We start from the raw sequence: 20324 nt of genomic DNA on the forward strand, positions 1-20324 counted from the left end.
AAATACAGAAAACAATAATGGACCCAACACTGAGCCCTGAGGGACTCCACTAATAACATCAGTCCACGATGAGCAGTGTCCATTGATTACCACTCTTTGTCTTCTCCCCCTCAACCACCCCTTTATCCATAGCAGCAATTTGCCTCCAATGTCACATTGCTCCAATTTGTGTAGCAGTCTTCCATGTGCAACGGTATCAAAAGCCTTTCTAAGATCCAAGTATATAATATCAAAGTTATTCCCTGCATCCAGTTCTTTTGTGACTGCATCATAGTATCCAATCAAGTTGGTCAGGCAAGACTTCCCCTTAACAAAACCATGCTGTGTCTGAGCTATAACTGAAGTCTTGTCTAAATGATCCTGCAGTGCTTCTTTAACCAGTGCCTCCATTAATTTTCCTGGAACAGAAGTTAAGCTCACAGGTCTATAATTACTTGTGTCAGCCTTTGATCCTCCTTTGTGAATTGGGGTCACATTTGCACATTTCCAGTCTATGGGTACCTCCCCTGAGTCCAAGGAAGCTCTCATAATTATGGCTAAGGGTTTGCTTACTTCCTTTGCTGCCTCCTTTAATATAACTGGATAGATCCCATCCACCCCGGGTGCCTTTCTTGTGTTTATCTTCAACAGTTTCTCCTCCACTTTACTCCCAGTTATTTCAAGATTCTGTAGCTTACTGCTAGAGTTGAATACACCTCTGGCATTCCCCTCGCTGAATAACTCCTCATGTGTGAATGTCGATGCAAAATATTCATTTAGTTTGTTAGCTACCTGAGCAGGATCATCAACACTTGACCCATCAATATCAAGTGAACCAATCTGATTCATCCCCTTCCTTCTAGAGTTTACATAAGTAAAGAACTCTTTGCTGTTTTTCTTTGCATCCCTTGCCAAGGATTTCTCGTAATCTGCCTTCGCCTGCCTAACCTCCTTTGTAACTTGGTTGCATATCAACTTGTATCTATCATAGGCTTCTGTGTCATGTGTTAATTTGTATGCATCCCATGCATTTTTCTTCTCTGCCATATGCCTCATTAGTTCATCTGACATCCATTTTGGCCTAAACCTTGAACAATATTTCTTAGTTGGTATGTAAAGCCTAGTAGGTCCCAAGATAAGTTCTTTGAATGCTTCCCATTTTGAATTTGCTGTTGGTAACATCATCAGTTGGTCCCACTGTATAGAATTTAAATACTGTCTCAGTCCATCATAGTCGCCTTTACGGAAGCAATAACCCTTCCCTTTACCCCTAATGGTAGTTACCTCTTTGAGTAAATCCCACTTCAGCACACTGTGATCACTGCCACCTAGTGGTTCATTTATCTGCAGATTCTTAATGCATGAAGAATCACTGCTGATAATCAAATCAAGAGTATTACTCCCTCTAGTTGCTTCCCGAACATGCTGATGTCGAAAACAATCGTCCAATAAATCCACAAAAGTCCTGCTAGTGTGTGAGTAACCAGCCCCCAAATTCCAGTCAATATCTGGGAAATTAAAATCTCCCATTATAAGACACTCTGATTTACTGGCCCACTCTATTTCCCTGTACAGTTCCTTATTATACTCATCAGAGTCATTAGGCCTATAGCACACTCCTACTCTCAATTTTGATCTCCCAATGTTTATGTCACACCAAACTGACTCCACGCTGCACTGTCCAGCGATGTCGACTGGCTTCACTTCCTTGGTTTTTATGTGTTTCTTAACTAATAGCATAACCCCTCCTCCCTTCCTATCCTGTCTATCCTTTCTGTAGACGTTGTACTCCCCAAATTGCAGTTCTTCATCCCTTATATCTGTGTGACACCACGTCTCTGATATCCCAACAATATCTGCCTTCGATGTTTTGAGCAATACCTCAAATTCATCAAATTTAGTTACTAAACTCCTAGCATTGGTGTACATGCAAGTATACCTGCACCTGTTTCTATTCTTAGCTACCCTAACACAACCCATGTGTTTACTTGTACCGCATTGGCTCCCAGCAGTCTCTGAAATACCATGCATCTTGTTTTTCAGGCTTCTGCTCATTCTAATAGAAGCAGTGCAAGAATCTCTTTCACCTCTGCCAGTGGCTACTGTCAATCTATTGGTCTTTGTCTCCCCCCAAGCTAGCAGTTTTCCGACCCACCTAACACTGCCTCGATAGCATCGAGGCAGTGTTAGTTTAACTTGTTAGTTTAGCTTGTTAGTTTAACTTTTGTTCCTTGGAAAATAATGGAGTCACTGGTTAAAGAAACACTGCAGGATCATCTAGACACTGCTGCAATAATAATTCAGACACAGCATGGATTTGTTAAAGGAAAGTCTTATCTAACCAATTTGATTGGATACTATGACGTGGTCACAAAGGAATTGCATGCAAAAAATTTTGATATCATATACTTGGATTTCAAGAAAGCTCTTGATACTGTTGCACATGGAAGACTATTGTACAAATTGCAGCAGTATGTCATTAAGGGCAAGTTGCTACAATGGATAAAAGGATGGTTGAGTGGGAGAGTGGTAATCAGTGGACACAGAGAGTGGTAATCAATGGACACTGCATTTCATGGACTAATGTTATTAGTGGAGCCCCTCAGGGTTCGGTGTTGAGCCCATTGTTGTTTTTTATATTTATCAATGATATTGATGAAGCTATATGAGGCTTAATGTCCAGGTTTGCAGATGATACAAATGATGGCAAGGTTAGTAATGACAGTATGCTATTTCAACTGGATCTAGAATGGTTGGGCAGATGAACTGAGAAGTGGCAACTGAAGTTTAATATTGACAAATGCAAAGTACTGCATATGAGTAGAAGTAACCCCAGAGAAACATATCAAATGTGTGATACTACAGTTAGGTGGTAGAAAATGAAAAAGACCTGGGGGTAATTGTGCAGTCAGATATGAAGTTTTCTGAGCAGTGCAGACATGCTGCTGAAGCAGGTCATGGAGTGTTGTCAAACAGGGATAAGGAGGTGATTATCTCCTTGTATAATGCAATGGTCAGGCCCCACCCTGAGTGCTGCATACAGGTCTGGAGGCCTAATTTTAGAAAGAATATAGCGGTGCTAGAATGAGTACAGAAATGGGCAGAGACTGGTGAGAAGAACTAAAGGATCTCTTATGAAGAAAGGCTTAAATCTGTGACTTTCAAAGTGTGGAGGCTGGGCATCTGCTAGGTGATCTGATTGAGATGTATAAGATCTTGAATGGTTTGAGCAGGCTCAATGCCGATCATATTTTTCCACTTCCTCAGATTACAAACGTGAGGGAGCATAAATTCATATTGAGGAAAGACAGTTGTCAAATAGATGTGTGGAAATATGCTTTTAGTCAGCAGGTAGTTGATTGCTGGAACAAACTTCCATCTGTCATTGTGGTAGTTGATAGCTAAAATAAATTCAAGGAAGAAGTGGACAAACTTTTGGAGTGAATGGATGGGTAAAATGGGAATGTTTTTTTTTTTTTTTTTTTGGCTGATTCTGTATAAGCTTGCTTTCTTGCATCATATGCATCTGCTAATGCTAATTCTAATATGTTTATACCATTTCTGTGACTGCATTTTATTATGAAATATGTGTTGTCAGTCTAATGCAATATGGATTTAAAAAAATCCCCTCTTTTTCCACATTCTTTTTTTTCTGAAAAATTTCTGTGTGTGTGTGTGTGTGTGTGTGTTTGTGTGTACATCTTAAAAAAAAAGTGAAATGGTAGTACAGTCAGTCCTCGTATAACACGTGTTTACATTACACGAATTTGATCATACACAATTTATAAATAGGGGAACGATATCTTATGTAACACGAACCGAATTCGCTTATTGCACGATTTGCCTTTGTGTTTACAAGAAATGGCAGTCGAACACAGAATCACCCCAACCGAACGCAACACGATAGGAATGAAGAGAAGATTCTGAAAATGTATTTATGTTTCTTATATCAGTGAAGGGGAAACACATTTCACCATAATAACGTAAAAACCCATACAATTCCAGCTATTGGTATTATCGCAAATGCAATTAGATCGAGTTTACTACCAGGGTTATAACAGATTCCACTAGCAGAAACGCAACTGGAAATTGTTTTTATTGTTTTATGGTAGTAACCCCTAGAAATGTGCTTTAGTAAAATGTGAGGTGTTAATAGTGTATCTCTGCCTTTACTGTGTTGTTATTAATCTGTTGCTACACGCCCGCAACTTTGTTTATGTGTATCAAGCGTACCTCCTTGTTTTGTAATTTTGCTTTGTTCCCTAAAAATGAGTAAAATACTTAAAAGGTGTGAAAAGGAAGCATCCTGGCGAAGACACTACAGATTTAGAGAGAAAAAGAAAAGCAATATCGATAAACAGAGGCGGACTGGGTCAAAATTTCTTACCCAGGAAAATTTATAGTGGCCTCATACTAGCGTTTATGGCCAAAATCACACCGGCCTCTGGCCAACCGGGGTTTCCCCGGTAAGGCCATATATCGGGAAACCCCGATAGAGAAAAAATATGAAATTGTGAAACGCTTTGAGCGAAATGAAAGACCATGTGATATTGCACGTACTACAGACCTAAATGAGGCAACGCCGAGAATTACAAAGAATGCAGAGAAAATAAAAACAACTTTCATAGCAGGAACAACTCAAAGTGTAATTAAAATCCATTAGATTAAGACACAAAGAATTGGAAGAGATGGAACGGCTGTCATCTGTTTGGATAGAAAATCAAACAAAAAACAAGTTTGCTTACGATAGAAGCAAAAGCATTGGCAATATTTTATTACGTAATAGTCGTAATAAAATACGTAACTATTTTACGATTATTTATTGTGTTTGGTAATGTTTTGGTTACAAATGTGTGTGTGTGTTCAGTCTTGGGTAGTCGGCACCTAACCCTATTTTTCCCATAGGGCCTGTTGTTCATATTGCACGAGGGTTTCTAGGAACACAACTATCATGCTATACAAGGACTGACTGTAGTAAGAAATAATTTGGTTAGAACCCCCTCACATCTGAAGAGTATGGGCTTGGCACACCCAGGATCCTGAGCTGGATATCATCATTCTTCTCTTTCTTGGTGTTCCCTTCTACTTTTGACTCTCTCTCTCTCTCTCTCTCTCTCTCTCTCTCTCTCTCTCTCTCTCTCTCTCTCTCTCTCTCTCAGGGTAACTTGGGAATTTTTTTTTTTTTTTTTTTGGGTTGTGTAGCATAAGTCTCAAGCTTCCTTGCACCCTGTAGCTAATAATAGTAATAATAATAATAATAATAAAATCCTCAATTTTTGCTTAAAGCATTGGGAGAGATTTCGAATGTATGTAAGGTTTTATCGGAAAAGGTATTTGAACCAGAGAACCAATTCATCATCTGATATTGCTATTCGGCGATTAAAAAGTGAAAAAAAAAAAATGCGGCCTAAAATTTAAAGGAGGATTGGAGGCTCTTATGTCCCTTATAATGAAACCTTCAAATCTCAATGAAGCAGACTTCCATCATTCCAACTGCAAATTCTTATAAATCACCTAGGAAACATTTTCAGATGTACCCCACATTGCTCTGTCTCTAAATCTATTCTTGTGTGTCACCACCACCACCACCACCACCTTCATTATGCTTTCAATATTATCATTGATGCTGAGTTAAATGTTTGTTTGAATTTTATTTTTTTTTATTTATGCTTCGAATAAAACATATTCAAAATGTTTATATTTATTTTTGTTACAATAACCATGGTTAGTACATGTTTTGCATGCAAATTTTCATTGATCCTGAATATTCAACTTGTTTCTCCTAAGAAAAGTCCATATAAAACTTTTCTGTATTATTACACTATCACAAGCAATAATATCTTTGGTGAGACTACTTTTGAATTAAGTATGTCCATTGCATAAGAGAACAAATTTTCGATATTTTAAACTTTTCTGACTTAAGGGTGTTTTTTTTTTTTTTGTTTTTTTTTTTGAAATACAGGCAGTTTATTTAATTATTATAAATCAAGCAATAATTAAATTGTCTGTTTTTACTTATTATGTATAGGTATGTGCCAATTGCCCAGAATTTAAAAGTCACTTTCATCAAGTGGAACATTCACTTGTAATAGATCTAAATATGTTGTGCATAACATTTCATCGTGAGGCTTTTATGACACTTGGGAGATTTTTGCTTTATGTCTGGACAAGGTAAATCTTATAAATAAAACTATTAAGTTTAGAAAATATAATATTTTCATAATCAAATAAAAATAATGTTTTTGCCACTGGTAACCAATAATGTAAAATCAATAGAGAGGTAGAGAGAGAGAGAGATGAGCAACACAAAACAAGAGAGGAATAGTGAAATATGTTTATTGGTTTTGTAGTGTATTAGAAGCATTAGGAATGTCAGCAAAATATGCTTTAATGTATGAAAAAGTAAGGAATATGAGGAAACCTGGAAAAGAAGGGAAACAGGCATTAGTATTTTCCAATTAGAAAGAAATTAGAAATTAATTAGAAAATACAAAGACAACCAGAGAGAATAAGTGGAAGATGTGTGGAATATATAAGGTAGTAAAATTTATATTGGGTTAACTTTGTTTTTTAAGCAAGCTGCAGAAAAAAGAATGGTTTGATAATGTAGAAATAATGGATCAAGAAGTTGGACCAGTCATAATGGAGAAAAAGGTGATCACATGTTAAGGCAAATAAGGCAGTAGGTATTGATGGAATTTCAATGGAGTTTATAATATTATTGGGGATAGGGACTTAAGGGAATTAACAGAATTTTGTAGGTTAATATATAAGCAAGGGAAATGACCAGAAGGTTTCAAATCATGCTAGTGACATCAGTAGAAAAGAAAAGCTGTGTAGTGAAGTGTAAAGATTTTAGAACTATAAATTGCTATTTCATGTGGCAAAGATAATGCTAATAATGTTAAAAGGACGGATGGAGGAAAATATGGGAGAAGGACAGTTTAGCTTCAGGAAAGTGGAGGGGAGGTAAAGGAATGCAACAGATGTGATTGTTGACAGAAAAAAAGCATCTGGAAGTGTACAACAAAGATGCATGTATATGTTTTATAGATTAGGAGAAGGTTTTTGATTTGATAAAGTGGATTAATTTTCTGAATAATTTGGAAAGGAGAGGAGTGGATTGGAAGGACAGAAGAGTGATTAGTAGATTATACTGGTGACACAAAGTAATAGTTAGAACAGGACAAGGTTACATTAAAAGTGTAGAGATAGGAAGAGGTGTGGGACAAGGGTGTTGTATGCCCTTAACTTCATTTAATTATACAGGATATCCGAAAAAAATGGTTGGGTTTCAATAGCCAGTAATTGGGAAATTGATAAAGATGTTAAAGAAGTGAATATTTTAGTTTAAACAATAAGTCAAGTAGCTTGTTGCAAGCCTAGAAAATTTCTACATGCATCCCGTTTGTAACTCTGCATATGTCCAATCAATCTACATTCTTCTTCGTTCCATATATGCTGCAGCATATCTCTTGGTACCTGATCAGCAGCTTCTTGGAGTCTTTGTTTCAAATGGAACAAAGAACAAATGCTTACCCTGTAAACATAATTCTTTGTATAACTCCAAAATAAAAAATCAGTGGGTGTCGAGTTAGGTCTCTTAGGTGGCCATGGAACTGAACTTCTACTGCCAACCCACTTTCCAGGAAATATTATATTAAGAGCATTCATAACTGTTACTGAGAAGGGTAGCAGTGCCCAATCTTGCTGGAAAATTATGTTGTTTAATAGGCCATTTTTTTTTTCTGAATGAGGGGGAAAAATTTCTAGCATGTCCACATAAATTTCTCCATTAAGAGATATAATGAGTTCATAATGTGAAAATTTTTATCAATCCATCTTATCTTTTAATAGGTTTTTTTTTTTTCGTTTCAGCCAATTCGCTATTTCCTTTTTCCCCCTCCTGCATTGCCCTCTTTCCTGACCTCAGATGTTATCTCAGGAGAGGGATTGATGAAGCATGTGTTCAAGATGAGGGGAAGAGACCTAAAGGGAGTTAAGCAAAACTGTGTTAGATGACTGAGAGGATAGCAAGGATGGTGGATACAGAGAGATGAAGAGAATGACCAAGATAGGGTGATGTGGAGAAATAGTTAAATGAGTGCATTGACTTCTCTTTAAAAGAATAGTGATCGTAACCCATGAGGGAGGGGTGTTGCCCATAGTGGTTGAATATTTTTGGAGAAGCACATTTAATGTATATTTAAATAGAGAGAGAGAGAGTATATTTTTATTGCTAATGATAGACAAATGGTACATAAGTAGCTTATAGAATGCATGCTGCAGCAGTCCAAACATAACTCATTGGCCATAGCTTAACATGAATTATTCTCAATTTTACAGCTCAGCTAAATTCAGTAACAAATGAGACACTGTTCTCATTACACATAACCAATGGAGTTATCAGCAAGCTTCCCTTATCATACAGTGATCTAATAATCCGATCATCCAACCTAACAATGTCTGTGGCAGCACACTCCTATCTTTTTCCTCTTCTTTGCTGGACTTAGTAACAGCTATTAAAGAAATAAATGTGCATTTTACTACAGCAATACCTCACATAGCACTGATAATTGGTACCAAAACTGTTCCGTGTTATGTGAAACCGTGCTGATTGAGGTATAATGGATGGAGGTATAATGGATTATGAATGGAGATCCGGAAAATTTTACAAGATGGGATTCAATGCTACAAAGACTTGTGCGCCGAAAAAAGTCTGAAGTTGTCTCTTCTTTTTCTCGGCGCACAAGTCTTTGTAGCATTGAATCCCATCTTGTAAAATTTTCCGGATCTCCATTCATAATCGCCTCACAGGCCATGTCAATCCCCAAAAAAACTTTCTCCAATTCTTTTGTTGAAAATTCTTTTGGTGCCACTTCAGAATTGTTTTCCTTTTCTTCATATGCAGTTTACTTATCAATTTCAAGGAGAGTTGCATCATCTAAGTCATTTGCATGTGAGTCAATGCAATTATGTAAATTGGCAGTGTCCAAAGTTTTGAATCCCAAGTCTTTACTGATCTTCACAGTCTTCGGTAAATTCAAAACCAGTGAAATCATTTGCCAAATGGGGCAAAACATGCTGCCAAGCAGAATGCATGTTGTTGGCAGTGATTTCTAGCAAGTATGCAAATATATTTTCGATCGTATTAAAGGGGTAAAAATAAATTATGAAATGAAGTTATGAAAAGTTTGGAAAGCTATCATGTCATCTCATCAGGATAGAATTAAGAATACTGAACACTGTTGCATGCTGCCACTGACTGCCTGATGGGAGCTATTGGCACATGTGCATGTGAGACAATAGAGTTGGCACCGCAGCATATATGTATGCATACCTAGGCTACAATAACGCAGCATATATGTAGAGTATGTGTCTAGGCTATCGAATGAGTTTTAATATGTACAGTAAATTTTCGACTTAAACTTAATTGAAAACCCTGTTATAGTGAAACCCATGCAGTTTGAAGCCATTCTAAGCGAGGTATTGCTGTATTTGTTAATGCACACCCAATTAAAATATATTTTTTTTAAAGTATTGCAATTTTAAGTTGTATTTGCTTAGTGTTTTTTTTTTTTTTTTTTTTTTTTGCATTATTTTGCAATAGATTGAAGCCAAAAGATTCATATCAGAAGTCTTTTTTCCCTGACATTCTTCCAACTTCAGCACTGTTAATATTTCATCATCCTGCTGACCCTCCAATACCTCCTGGTGCTACTAAGTTTAGCATTTCATCACGATTCGATACAGTTGAGGTTAAATTATGTGACACTGACTTAGACCTCTCTGATATCAGAGTTACAGGTAAGCTAAAGAAATAGTTAACCATTATTTTAAAAAAGACTTGAGTCTTGGTTATTTTTAATTTTCAATAAAGAAAATGACAAAATGTGAGACCATAAAATTTGATCCCATATTACCCCTCCGGATTCATCACCAAAAGAGGTATCGCAAGCAGTTGCATGATGTATTTTTAGTATACTATTCTAATTTTTGGATCAAAGGCTAGAAATAGTATAAAACTCTGCATTTTGCAGTGAAATCCATAATTTTAAAAAACATAAATGTACTTTTGAAAAAAAATTATTCTTTTTTTTATTGCCACAATTCAGAAGACTACAAACAATGTCCTGCCTTAAAATTTATTACATAAGTGGGGTGTACAGTGTATTTTGTATATAATTCGATATGAGTTTTAAAAAAAAAAAAAAAAGGAATAATGTAATTTGCAGTAAATGCATTTGTTCTTCATTAATTTAAAATTGTAATTTTTAAATTTTAAGCATTATTCGAGCAAGTATGACAAGATCTGTTTTGTACACCATCTCCCTGCTTATGTGAGAGCTTTGTTTTTTGTTACCTCTTGAATTTGGATATAGTTAATATTCCAAGCATGCTAAAATGTGCAGATCGAGCATCAAAACTTTTCCTTTTAATGACTGTAAACCAAATATATGATGGATATTTATTGAACAGTGAACCAAATATGATTCCCAAACATAATATGATAAGCACTTTCAAATAAAAGACTCCTAGAATGGATATAATGTATTTGAGATAGCTAGTTGCAGATGTGGTTAATTTGTTAATAGACTAATAGACAATCTTAATCCGCAAGCAGTTTATGTAAAAAATACACCAAACTGCTTAGAGTTTTAAGAATGAATTTTCCACTAGGAAATTAACCATACTGCTGCAAGCTGTCTCTAATATATTAAATATTTTCACCTGACCTCTGTTGGAGTACCTTCTAAACTATCTCTTCACATATTGAATGTGATTGATGCTCAACCTATCAACTTATATTTTGTGCATAAATAAGACAGAGAGGCATTTATATAAGTATTCAATGTACGAACAAGAAAACACACATGGCATTCCAACATAAATAGTAGATTATATAGCATATAAAATGCTTAAAGCAAGCAATTAATAAATGAATTTGGTTTAGTATTTTCCAGGCACAGAGCATTAACTTAAAGTTTTTATTTCTTTAACTTTTTTCCAAAACAAACTTTAGTCTCCTGAAAACAGAGCTTTCAGAACATGTTACACAGTGAAATACATAATAGCTATTCCATTTGATAGAATGTGTGGGAAGCATATTATCATTATTATAAAACTTTTATTCCTTTATAGGGTTTTTTCTGCCAGATATTAGTACCAAGTGTATCTAGCAGTAACCAGATACACTTAGTACCAAGTGTATCTGGTTACTGCTATTATCATTGTTATTATGTTCATCAAGGAACTCTCTAATTATCCTACAGGTATTCATGATTGCAGCTTTCTGCAGTTCCATGTAAGTGTTGTTTGGGAGGCCTATTGCTGCCAGTTTCTTATGGAGGCTCTTTGGCACCATGCTGGTGGTTGATAGGGTAATCAGGATGATCATTACTTGTTCCATGTGCCAAGTATCTTTGATTTCCTGTCTTATGTCTGAGTACTTCTTGCTCTTTTCCTGGTATGTTTTCTAGAGGTTGCTGGTGTTGGGCAGGTGCTATGTCAATCAGGTAGGTAGCATTCCTTCTTGTCGATGAGGGTTATGTTTGGTCTATTGTGTGGGAGCATCTTGTCTGTTTTTATGGCATGGTCCCAGTACAGTCTCTGAATAGAGGTAACTAGTATAGTTACCTCTATTCAGTATAGCCTGAGGCTCTTACTTGTAATACGACACACTTTCATTGATCAGTTGGTATTTTTGTGCTACTTCTGATGTATTATTCTGATGTACTTCTGATGTATCACCCAGCATCCTGCTTGATTGTTTCTGGGACCCGATAACATTGATGATATATGATTAAAGAGGCCTATGCGCTCCGGATTCATTACTACTAAAATTAAAATTAAAATTACAGTTGCTCAGCGCAAAACGGATACAAAAATATAGATTGTAACAGGTTTAATAATAGGAAATATACATATCAGATTAGATACATAAAGCTTTCGGTTATCTAGTTAACCTTCTTCAGTTGATATGAAATGACAGTTAGAATGGAGGTGTGTACTGACAATCTGGTACGTGAAGCACGTGGCTAATTATTTGAGGTTGAAGCCTATGGTTGTGATGTATGTGGATGTGGCCAGGGCTTGTCAATGGACAGGATCGTTGCTTCGGTGATAGGGTGGACTTGACAACCACTGTTCCTGTTCACTGAGGTATTGGAGCATTTGATGTTTAACGATTCCAACCAGGTGCAGCGTAGATAATGGCGGGACTTATCCACAATCACGACATTGCGGTGTGGATCAATGTCGTGGTGGGTTGCCCAGACGTGCCCGGCAATAGCTGAGTGCTTGACATCCGCTAAGCGGATCGCTCTTTTGTGTTCGGAAAGGCGTTTATCGAGCCGTCTCCCAGTTTCCCCGAAGTAGCAGCTGTGCAGTCACGGCAAGAGATGCCCAATCCGCTTTGTAGTAGGGTCGGGACAGGTGTTTTCACTTTGGAGACGAGAGATTGTAATTTCCTGCCTGGGAGTTGCACACACTTTATCCCATGTGATTTTAAGATTCTACAGACCTGTTGTGATAGGTTTGGGTAGTATGGGATAAAGGCACTCGTGGTTGAGTCACCACCTTGGATGTTTCTCTTGGTCGCTACGTGGTCACGTGCCTGTAGGTCACACTTGTCAAGGGTATTGATGGGATAGCCACACCTTGTAAGGTCTGCCTTGACTTTAGTGATTTCTGTGTGCCTCTCATTTACAGAGCTAGAGTGTGTCCAGGCGCGAGTTAGTAAGTTTCGTGCAGTGGCAAGAAGATGGCTACGCGCGTGTGCTGACCGGAAGTTGGTAAATTAGCCAGCACACATAGGTTTACAATAGACTGTTGTCTTCAAGCATGTGCCCTCGCGCCAGATAAGGGTGTCTAAGTATGGTATGGTGTTGTTCGACTCTAGCTTGATCGTGAATTTTATGAAAGGTGACAGAGAGTTAAGGTGGGCTAAGATTCGGGCACCTGAATTTCTGGGGATAACTACAAACACATCGTCCACATAGCGACACCAAAAGGCAATGGGATATGGCACGTCTGTAAATGCACGACCTTCTAACTCCTCCATCGCAATGTTTGCCGTGACAGAACTAACTGGGGAATCCATGGTTGTGCCATGTACCTGCTAGTAAATGGAGTCGTTAAACATTATTGCACCACCTGTTAAGCACAGTCTGAGGGCGGTGGAGATATCATCTGGTGTTAGTTTGGTTCTGCTGCCAAGGGTTTCGTCACTATCTAATAGTTTTTTTGCACATGTGATGGCAAGTTCTACAGGGATGGAGGTAAAAAGTGAAACTACAAATGATGCCATAACCTGATCTTGTGAGATGGATATGGTACGGATCCTTTCTATGAACTCACTACTGCTGGAGATGGTGTTGGTGGTCTTGCCTACTAGTGGAGAAAGGAGCCTCGAGACAAACTTAGATAATTCATAAACAGGAAACAATGGGTCTTAGTGGTGTGCCTTCTTTGTGTACTTTTGGTAGGCCGTAAAATTGTGGGATCTGGCAGCCGGATTCACGGAGGTGATTACGTGTTGATTCTGTTATTTTGTTTTGTTTGAGCCAGCTGTTGACGAGGAGGCTTCAACCTCAAACAATTAGCCACGTGCTTCACATACCAGATTGGCAATAGACGCCTCCATTCTAACTGTCATTTCATATCAACTGAAGAAGGTTAACTAGATAACCGAAAGCTTTATGTATCTAATCTAATATATGTATATTCTCTATGATTAAACCTGTTACAATCTATATTTTTGTATCCGTTTCGCTCTGAGCAACTGTAATTTTAATATTAATTTTAGTAGTAATGAATCTGGAGCGGATAGGCCTCTTTAATCATATTCGGACTGTTCTTGGCCAACCAACATATGATATGGTCGTGAAGCTGCAAAAGGATTTCATCTTTATAGCCCGTGGCAAACAACATCTCAGATTTGCTCACAGGTGCAAATCAAACAGAGTTATCCCAAAAGGATTTCTTTACAAACCACCGTTTCCTAACGAGTGCATGCGACGTGCCTGTCACAACTTCAGCTACAAGACCCTGAGCATATGAATTGGCTGCCTTCATCGAAACTTGCAATATGCTTCAACGAACAAAGCAGCCCTGCTGGTCGAACTTAGGAGTCTAGTTCCCGATCCTATTTACACCAATTTAATCCGTACTTTGTGCTACCAAGCCGTCAGAGAATTTGAACGCTATTGTGCACGTCAAAAACGTAAGTTCAATGCTTTAATTAATGAATCCCATCAATTTCGTCATCAGCATAATACCCCTTCCGCAGGTTGCACAGATTTTGTATTGAACCTGAGCAACAAGCAATTATCTACAGTACAAATAGACCTATTGACCCTGGGTATGAAATTTACTGTTCTTCCAAGAAACCCACCGATCACTGATATTGCTTTAGGCGTAGAAGCATGTTTAACACACTTCCCTGAAAATGTGGCAAACGCAATTCGCCAAAAACTGCAGCAGTTCTGCACCATGCTCGCCCCGCTTCTTCCAGTCTCAGCCACAAACAAATTTCTGCCCTTAAGACACTGAAACGGGATTCATCCATCGTCATCCTACTGGTGGACAAAGGACGTCAAACAGTCGTAATGAACCGCGCACATTACGAGAGAAAAGCCTTACTGCTCTTGCGGAACACTTCTATTTACAATCCCTTAACCGTTTCCCCCCCCCCCATCAAAGCCTTGGAACGATTGGAGTCAAGAGTGAACATCCTCGTCAACATCAGGTTCAAACAAAAGAAAATAAAAGAATCAACACGTAATCACCTCCGTGAATCTGGCTGCCAGATCCCACAATTTTATGGACTACCGAAAGTACACAAAGAAGCCGCACCACTAAGACCCATTGTATCCTGTTGTGGCTCACCGAGTTACGAATTATCTAAGTTTGTCTCGAGGCTCCTTTCTCCACTAGTAGGCAAGACCACCAACACCGTCTCCAACAGTAGTGAGTTCATAGAAAGGATCAGTACTATATCCATCTCACAAGATCAGGTTATGGCATCGTTTGATGTAGTTTCACTTTTTACCTCCATCCCTGTAGAACTTGGCATCACATGTGCAAAACAACTCTTAGATAGTGACGAAACCCTTGGCAGCAGAACCAAACTAACACCAGACGATATCTCCACCGCCTTCAGACTGTGCTTAACAGGCGGTGCAATCATGTTTAATGACTCCATTTACAAGCAGGTACACGGCACAGCCATGGGTTCCCCAGTTAATTCGGTCATGGCAAACATCGCGATGGAGGAGTTAGAGGATCATGCATTTACAGATGTACCAGATCCCATTGCCTTTTGGTGTCGCTATGTGGACGATGTGTTCGTAGTTATCCCCAGATATTCAGGTGACCGAATCTTAGCCCACCTCAACTCTCTGTCACCTTTCATAAAATTCACGATCAAGCTAGAGTCGAACAACACCATACCATACTTCGACACCCTTGTCCGGCGCAAGTGCACATGCTTGAAGACAACAGTCCATCGTAAACCTGTGTGCTGGCCAATTTACCAACTTCCGGTCAGCACACGCACGTAGCCATCTTCTTGCCACTGCACGAACCTTGCTAACTCGCGCCTGGACACACTCTAGCTCTGTAAATGAGAGGCACACAGAAATCGCTAAAGTCAAGGCAGACCTTACGAGGTGTGGCTATCCCATCAATACCCTTGACAGGTGTGACCTACAGGCACGCGACCACGTAGCGACCAACAGAAACATCCAAAGTGGTGACTCAACTACGAGCGCCTTTATCCCATACTACCCAAACCTATCACAACAGGTCTGTAGAATCTTAAAATCACATGGGATAGTGTACATGCAATTTCCTGCACGTATGAGGGATATTAATTTCCTGCCTCCCAGGCAGGAAATTACTATCCCTCTTCTCCAAAGTGAAAACACCTGTCCCTACCCTGCTACAAAGCGGATTGGTCTACCGCATCTCTTGCTGTGATTGTACTAGCTGCTACTTCGGGGAAACTGGGAGACGGCTCGAAAAACGCCTTTCCGAACACAAAAGAGCAATCCGCTTAGCGGATGTGGAGCACTCAGCTATTGCTGAGCATGTCTGGGCAACCCACGACGACATTGACCCACAATGCGATGTCGTGATTGTGGATAAGTCCCGCCATTATCTGCGCCGCACCTGGTTGGAATCGTTAAACATCGAATGCTCCAATACCTCAGTGAACAGGAACAGTGGTTGTCAAGTCCACCCTATCACCGAAGCAACGATCCTGTCCATTGACAAGCGCTGGCCACCACCACCACATACATCACAACTACAGGCTTCAACCTCAAACAATTAGCCACGTGCTTCATGTACCAGATTGTCAGTACACACCTCCATTCTAACTGTCATTTCATATTAACTGAAGAAGGTTAACTAGATAATCGAAAGCTTTATGTATCTAATCTAATATGTGTATATTTCCTATTATTAAATCTGTTACAATCTATATTTTTGTAGCCATTTTGCTCTGAGCAACTGTAATTTTAATTTTAATTTTAGTAGTAATGAATGTGGAGTGCATAGGCCTCTTTAATCATATGTCATCAATGTTATCGGATCCCAGAAACAATCAAGCAGGATGCTGGGTGATACATCAGAAGTACATCAGAATAATACATCAGAAGTAGCACAAAAATACCAACTGATCAATGAAAGTGTGTCGTATTACAAGTAAGAGCCTCAGGCTATACTAGTTACCTCTACTCAGAGACTGTACTGGGACCATGCCATAATAACAGACAAGATGATCCCACACAACAGACCAAACATAACCCTCATCGACAAGAAGGAATGCTACCTACCTGATCGACATAGCACCTGCCCAACACCAGCAACCTCTAGTAAACATACCAGGAAAAGAGCAAAAAGTACTCAGACATAAGACAGGAAGTCAAAGATACTTGGCACATGGAACAAGCAATGATCATCCTGATTACCCTGTGAACCACCAGCATGGTGCCAAAGAGCCTCCATAAGAAACTGGCAGCAATAGGCCTCCCAAAGAACACTTACATGGACACTTATTAAATGGCCCCTCCGTAGCCGGGTGGGCAGGAGCAGCAGTGCGTAGCACACGCTTCTTGATTAGACGGGGGTTCAAGCCCGTGACCACCAAATAAGCAGGATGCGGAAAGGTCAGGGAATGACCACCGCATATCCCCGGAGCAATATGGCCTTGGTTGCTAATGCTCCTAAAAAAAAAACCAAAATAACAAAAATAACTTATTAAACCTGTTACAATCTATATTTTTGTATCTGGTTTGCTCTGAGCAACTTTAATTTTAATTTTAATTTTAATTTTAGTATTGATGACATGTATCATCTTTTATTCAGGAATCCTTGGCAATGTATTTCCTGTAGTTTCTGGTATTGATTACCTGATTTTGGATGGCATATGCAAATCCTTTGATCTTGGAAAGAGCTTTCCTTTTGTAAGCCAAGAGTTCAAGGCTCTCTTATCTATGTAGTCTTGATGGACATTATTGTAGTGCCTGCCTTGGAGTGTCTTATTCACCCATCTTTCTGTCTTTGGTTCTTCTGGCTGTATGAGTGTATTCTCTTTGTTGAGGTGGAATGTTATTGCTGGTTGTCTATGTTTCTATGGCTTGGTAGATTGGTGCATGTTTTCCTGGAAGTAATCAGTGAGATCAGTCAATCCTCTCCCTCCTTCTTAACCAGCTGTGGTCAGTATTTTGATTGCCGACTTTGGGTTGTGTTGGCAGCACTTCGTCATCATCATCCTAGTCAATCTCTTAATCTCCTCCACCTTGGTGTTGGTCCAATCTACGATCCCAAAGGAATACATTAGTACTTAGACTGTGTAAGTATTTATGGCAGTGACCATGTTCCCACAATTAACTTTGATTTTAGAAGGCTTCTCAGTCTCTGATGGTATTTCTCGGTCAGGTGGGCCGTGATCTTCTTGTGTTTTAACTGGTGGGCCTGCATCATCTCCAGTTATTTGTATATCTCTCCCTCTGTTATTGGTTGAATCTCTTCACCAGCCTTCAGCTGATAGTTTCATCCAATTATGTACCTTTAATGCAGGCCATGGGTCTTGCTTTTGTCTAGTCTAGGCAAAATTGCATCCTGATATCAGTGCTGAACTCTTTGGTGATCCAGAGTAGCTTTTGGAGTTGATTCTCAGTTGTGGCATAGAGTTTGGTGACATCCATGTACATCTCTGCGTCAGGTGATAAAAGGTGTACAGATTCTTCCTTCCTTCTTTTAGAGAGGAAGAACCTGTTATTATTGAGCATGGTGGACAGTGGGTTGAGTGCTATACAGAACCATAGTGGTATCAGAGTATTTCCCTGGAAGCTTCCTCCTCTGATGAGTATCAGTCTGGTTGTGATGTTCTCGACCTTGATGGTGGTCTTCCATTTTACTATGGTTTCTTCTAGGAAGTGTGTCAGCGTAGGGTTGACTGTAGATCTGCATTATCTATATCAGCCAGCTATGGGGCATAGAGCCAAAGGACTCAAAGTAATCAGTGTAGGCTGTGTAGTGGATGTGATACAGTGCTTGGGAGACAGATGATTTATCTGTATTTTGCCAGGTGGGTGATGTTTTTGTCCTTAGCTTTCAGGTAGGTAAGTAAGTCAGAGATGTTGGGATTGTGTCAGAGTGCTTTATTATCTGGGTAAATTCTGCTGTGTGCCTATGTGTTATCTATTCCTTGGGTTCGCCAGTTCTTGGACTTCCTGATTAACTGTTGTACTTCCTCTAAAATCTCCCATTCTGTCATCTCTTATACGTTCTTGGTTTTCTTCTTTTCTAGATATATCCAGGGGCATGCTCATTATGGCTAAATTTGCTGCTCCACAGATTACCCCAGAACTTCTACAGTACCTTCCTCTGATTTCCTCTGGGCACTCTCCCTATAATGGTGAAGTCTCTTGATGAGTGTCAGCAGTGTCTGCTTGAGAGTATCAAAGTATTTTTCAATCCTCTGACACTAAAAATGTTTCTGGCTTGAAAATAGTCAATCCTTCTTAATTTCAGCATGAGGAAAAACGAATATAATATTTAAAACTCTTAGTTAGCTCTCGGTTCCACAATATAGCCCCTCTTATGATTTAGGGGAATATTGGTGAATACGAGGGAATTTTGGAGTCTAGAGAATAGATAGGTTGGTAACACTGAAACAGGAACTGACACGCCATTTCTTTTTTTTTTTTTTTTTGGTATTTCTTTTGTTTTTTTTTTATTTCTGTGTATCATTTACCTTGCATTTTTTTTTTTTTTTTAGGTTTATGGACAAAAATTACGTAAAAAACCAGAATGCTACATAAATGTGTTAACAGTGTTGACAATTTTTTTTATGTATGTGGTGATGTGACATTTTCCACTCAGAAACTCCAATTGACTCCACTTGTGAGGACAGCCTACTACTATCATTATTTTGGCTGTAAGGGAGCACGGTGATGAAGACAAACCCTGGACACCTCATAATAGATTAACAGTAGCCACTGTCAGAGGAGAAAGTGATTTTTGCACTACTTCTATTGGAATGAGCAGCAGCCTGGAAAATAAGATGCAGGATATTACAGAGACTGCTGGGAATCATGGGGGTACAAGTAAACACATGGGTTGTGTAAGAGTGGCTAAGAGGAAGCGCAGGTGCATGTATACTTGCGTATACAGCAATACTAGGAGTTTAGTAAATAAATTTCATGAATTTGAGTTATTGCTCAAAACATCAAAGGCAGATATTGTTGGGATTTCAGAGACGTGGTGTCACACAGATATAACGAATGCAGAACTGGAAGTTGGGGAGTACAATGTCTACAGAAAGGATAGACAGGATAGGAAGGGAGGAGGGGTTATACTATTAGTTAAGAAACACATAAAATCCAAGGAAGTGAAGCCAGTCGACATCACTGGACAGTGCAGTGTCGAGTCAGTTTGGTGTGACATAAGCATTGGGAGATCAAAATTGAGAGTAGGAGTGTGCTATAGGCCTAATGACTCTGATGAGTATAATAAGAAACTGTATACAGAGAAATAGAGTGGGCCAGTAAATCAGAGAGTCTTATAATAGGGGATTTTAATTTCCCAGATATTGACTGGAATTTGGGGGCTGGTCACTCACACATTAGCAAGGCTTTTGTGGATTTATTGGATGATTGTTTTCTACATCAGCATGTTCGGGAGGCAACTAGAAGGAGTAATACTGTTGATTTGATTATCAGTAGTGATTCTTCATGCATTAAGAATCTGCAGATAAATGAACCACTAGGTGGCAGTGATCACAGTGTTCTGAAGTGGGAGTTACTCAAAGAGGTAACTACCATTAGGGGTAA

The 20324-nt window shown here is 38.9% G+C and overlaps 1 protein-coding gene across 1 annotated transcript in view; it reads left to right on the forward strand.

Moving 5' to 3' along the window:
- Positions 1 to 20324, forward strand: part of LOC150088255 (intermembrane lipid transfer protein VPS13A-like) — a 3009916-nt gene that overhangs the window by 884972 nt on the left and 2104620 nt on the right. Inside the window, exons 24-25 of the mRNA XM_090370087.1 lie at positions 6008 to 6150; positions 9590 to 9786. Coding sequence (XP_090226213.1) covers positions 6008 to 6150; positions 9590 to 9786 — 340 coding nt within the window. The remainder of the gene's footprint in view (positions 1 to 6007; positions 6151 to 9589; positions 9787 to 20324) is intronic.

Source organism: Mastigoproctus giganteus, chromosome 3 (genome assembly GCF_048544385.1).
Source record: "Mastigoproctus giganteus isolate SK-2022 chromosome 3, ASM4854438v1, whole genome shotgun sequence".
NCBI classification, from domain to species: domain Eukaryota; kingdom Metazoa; phylum Arthropoda; class Arachnida; order Uropygi; family Thelyphonidae; genus Mastigoproctus; species Mastigoproctus giganteus.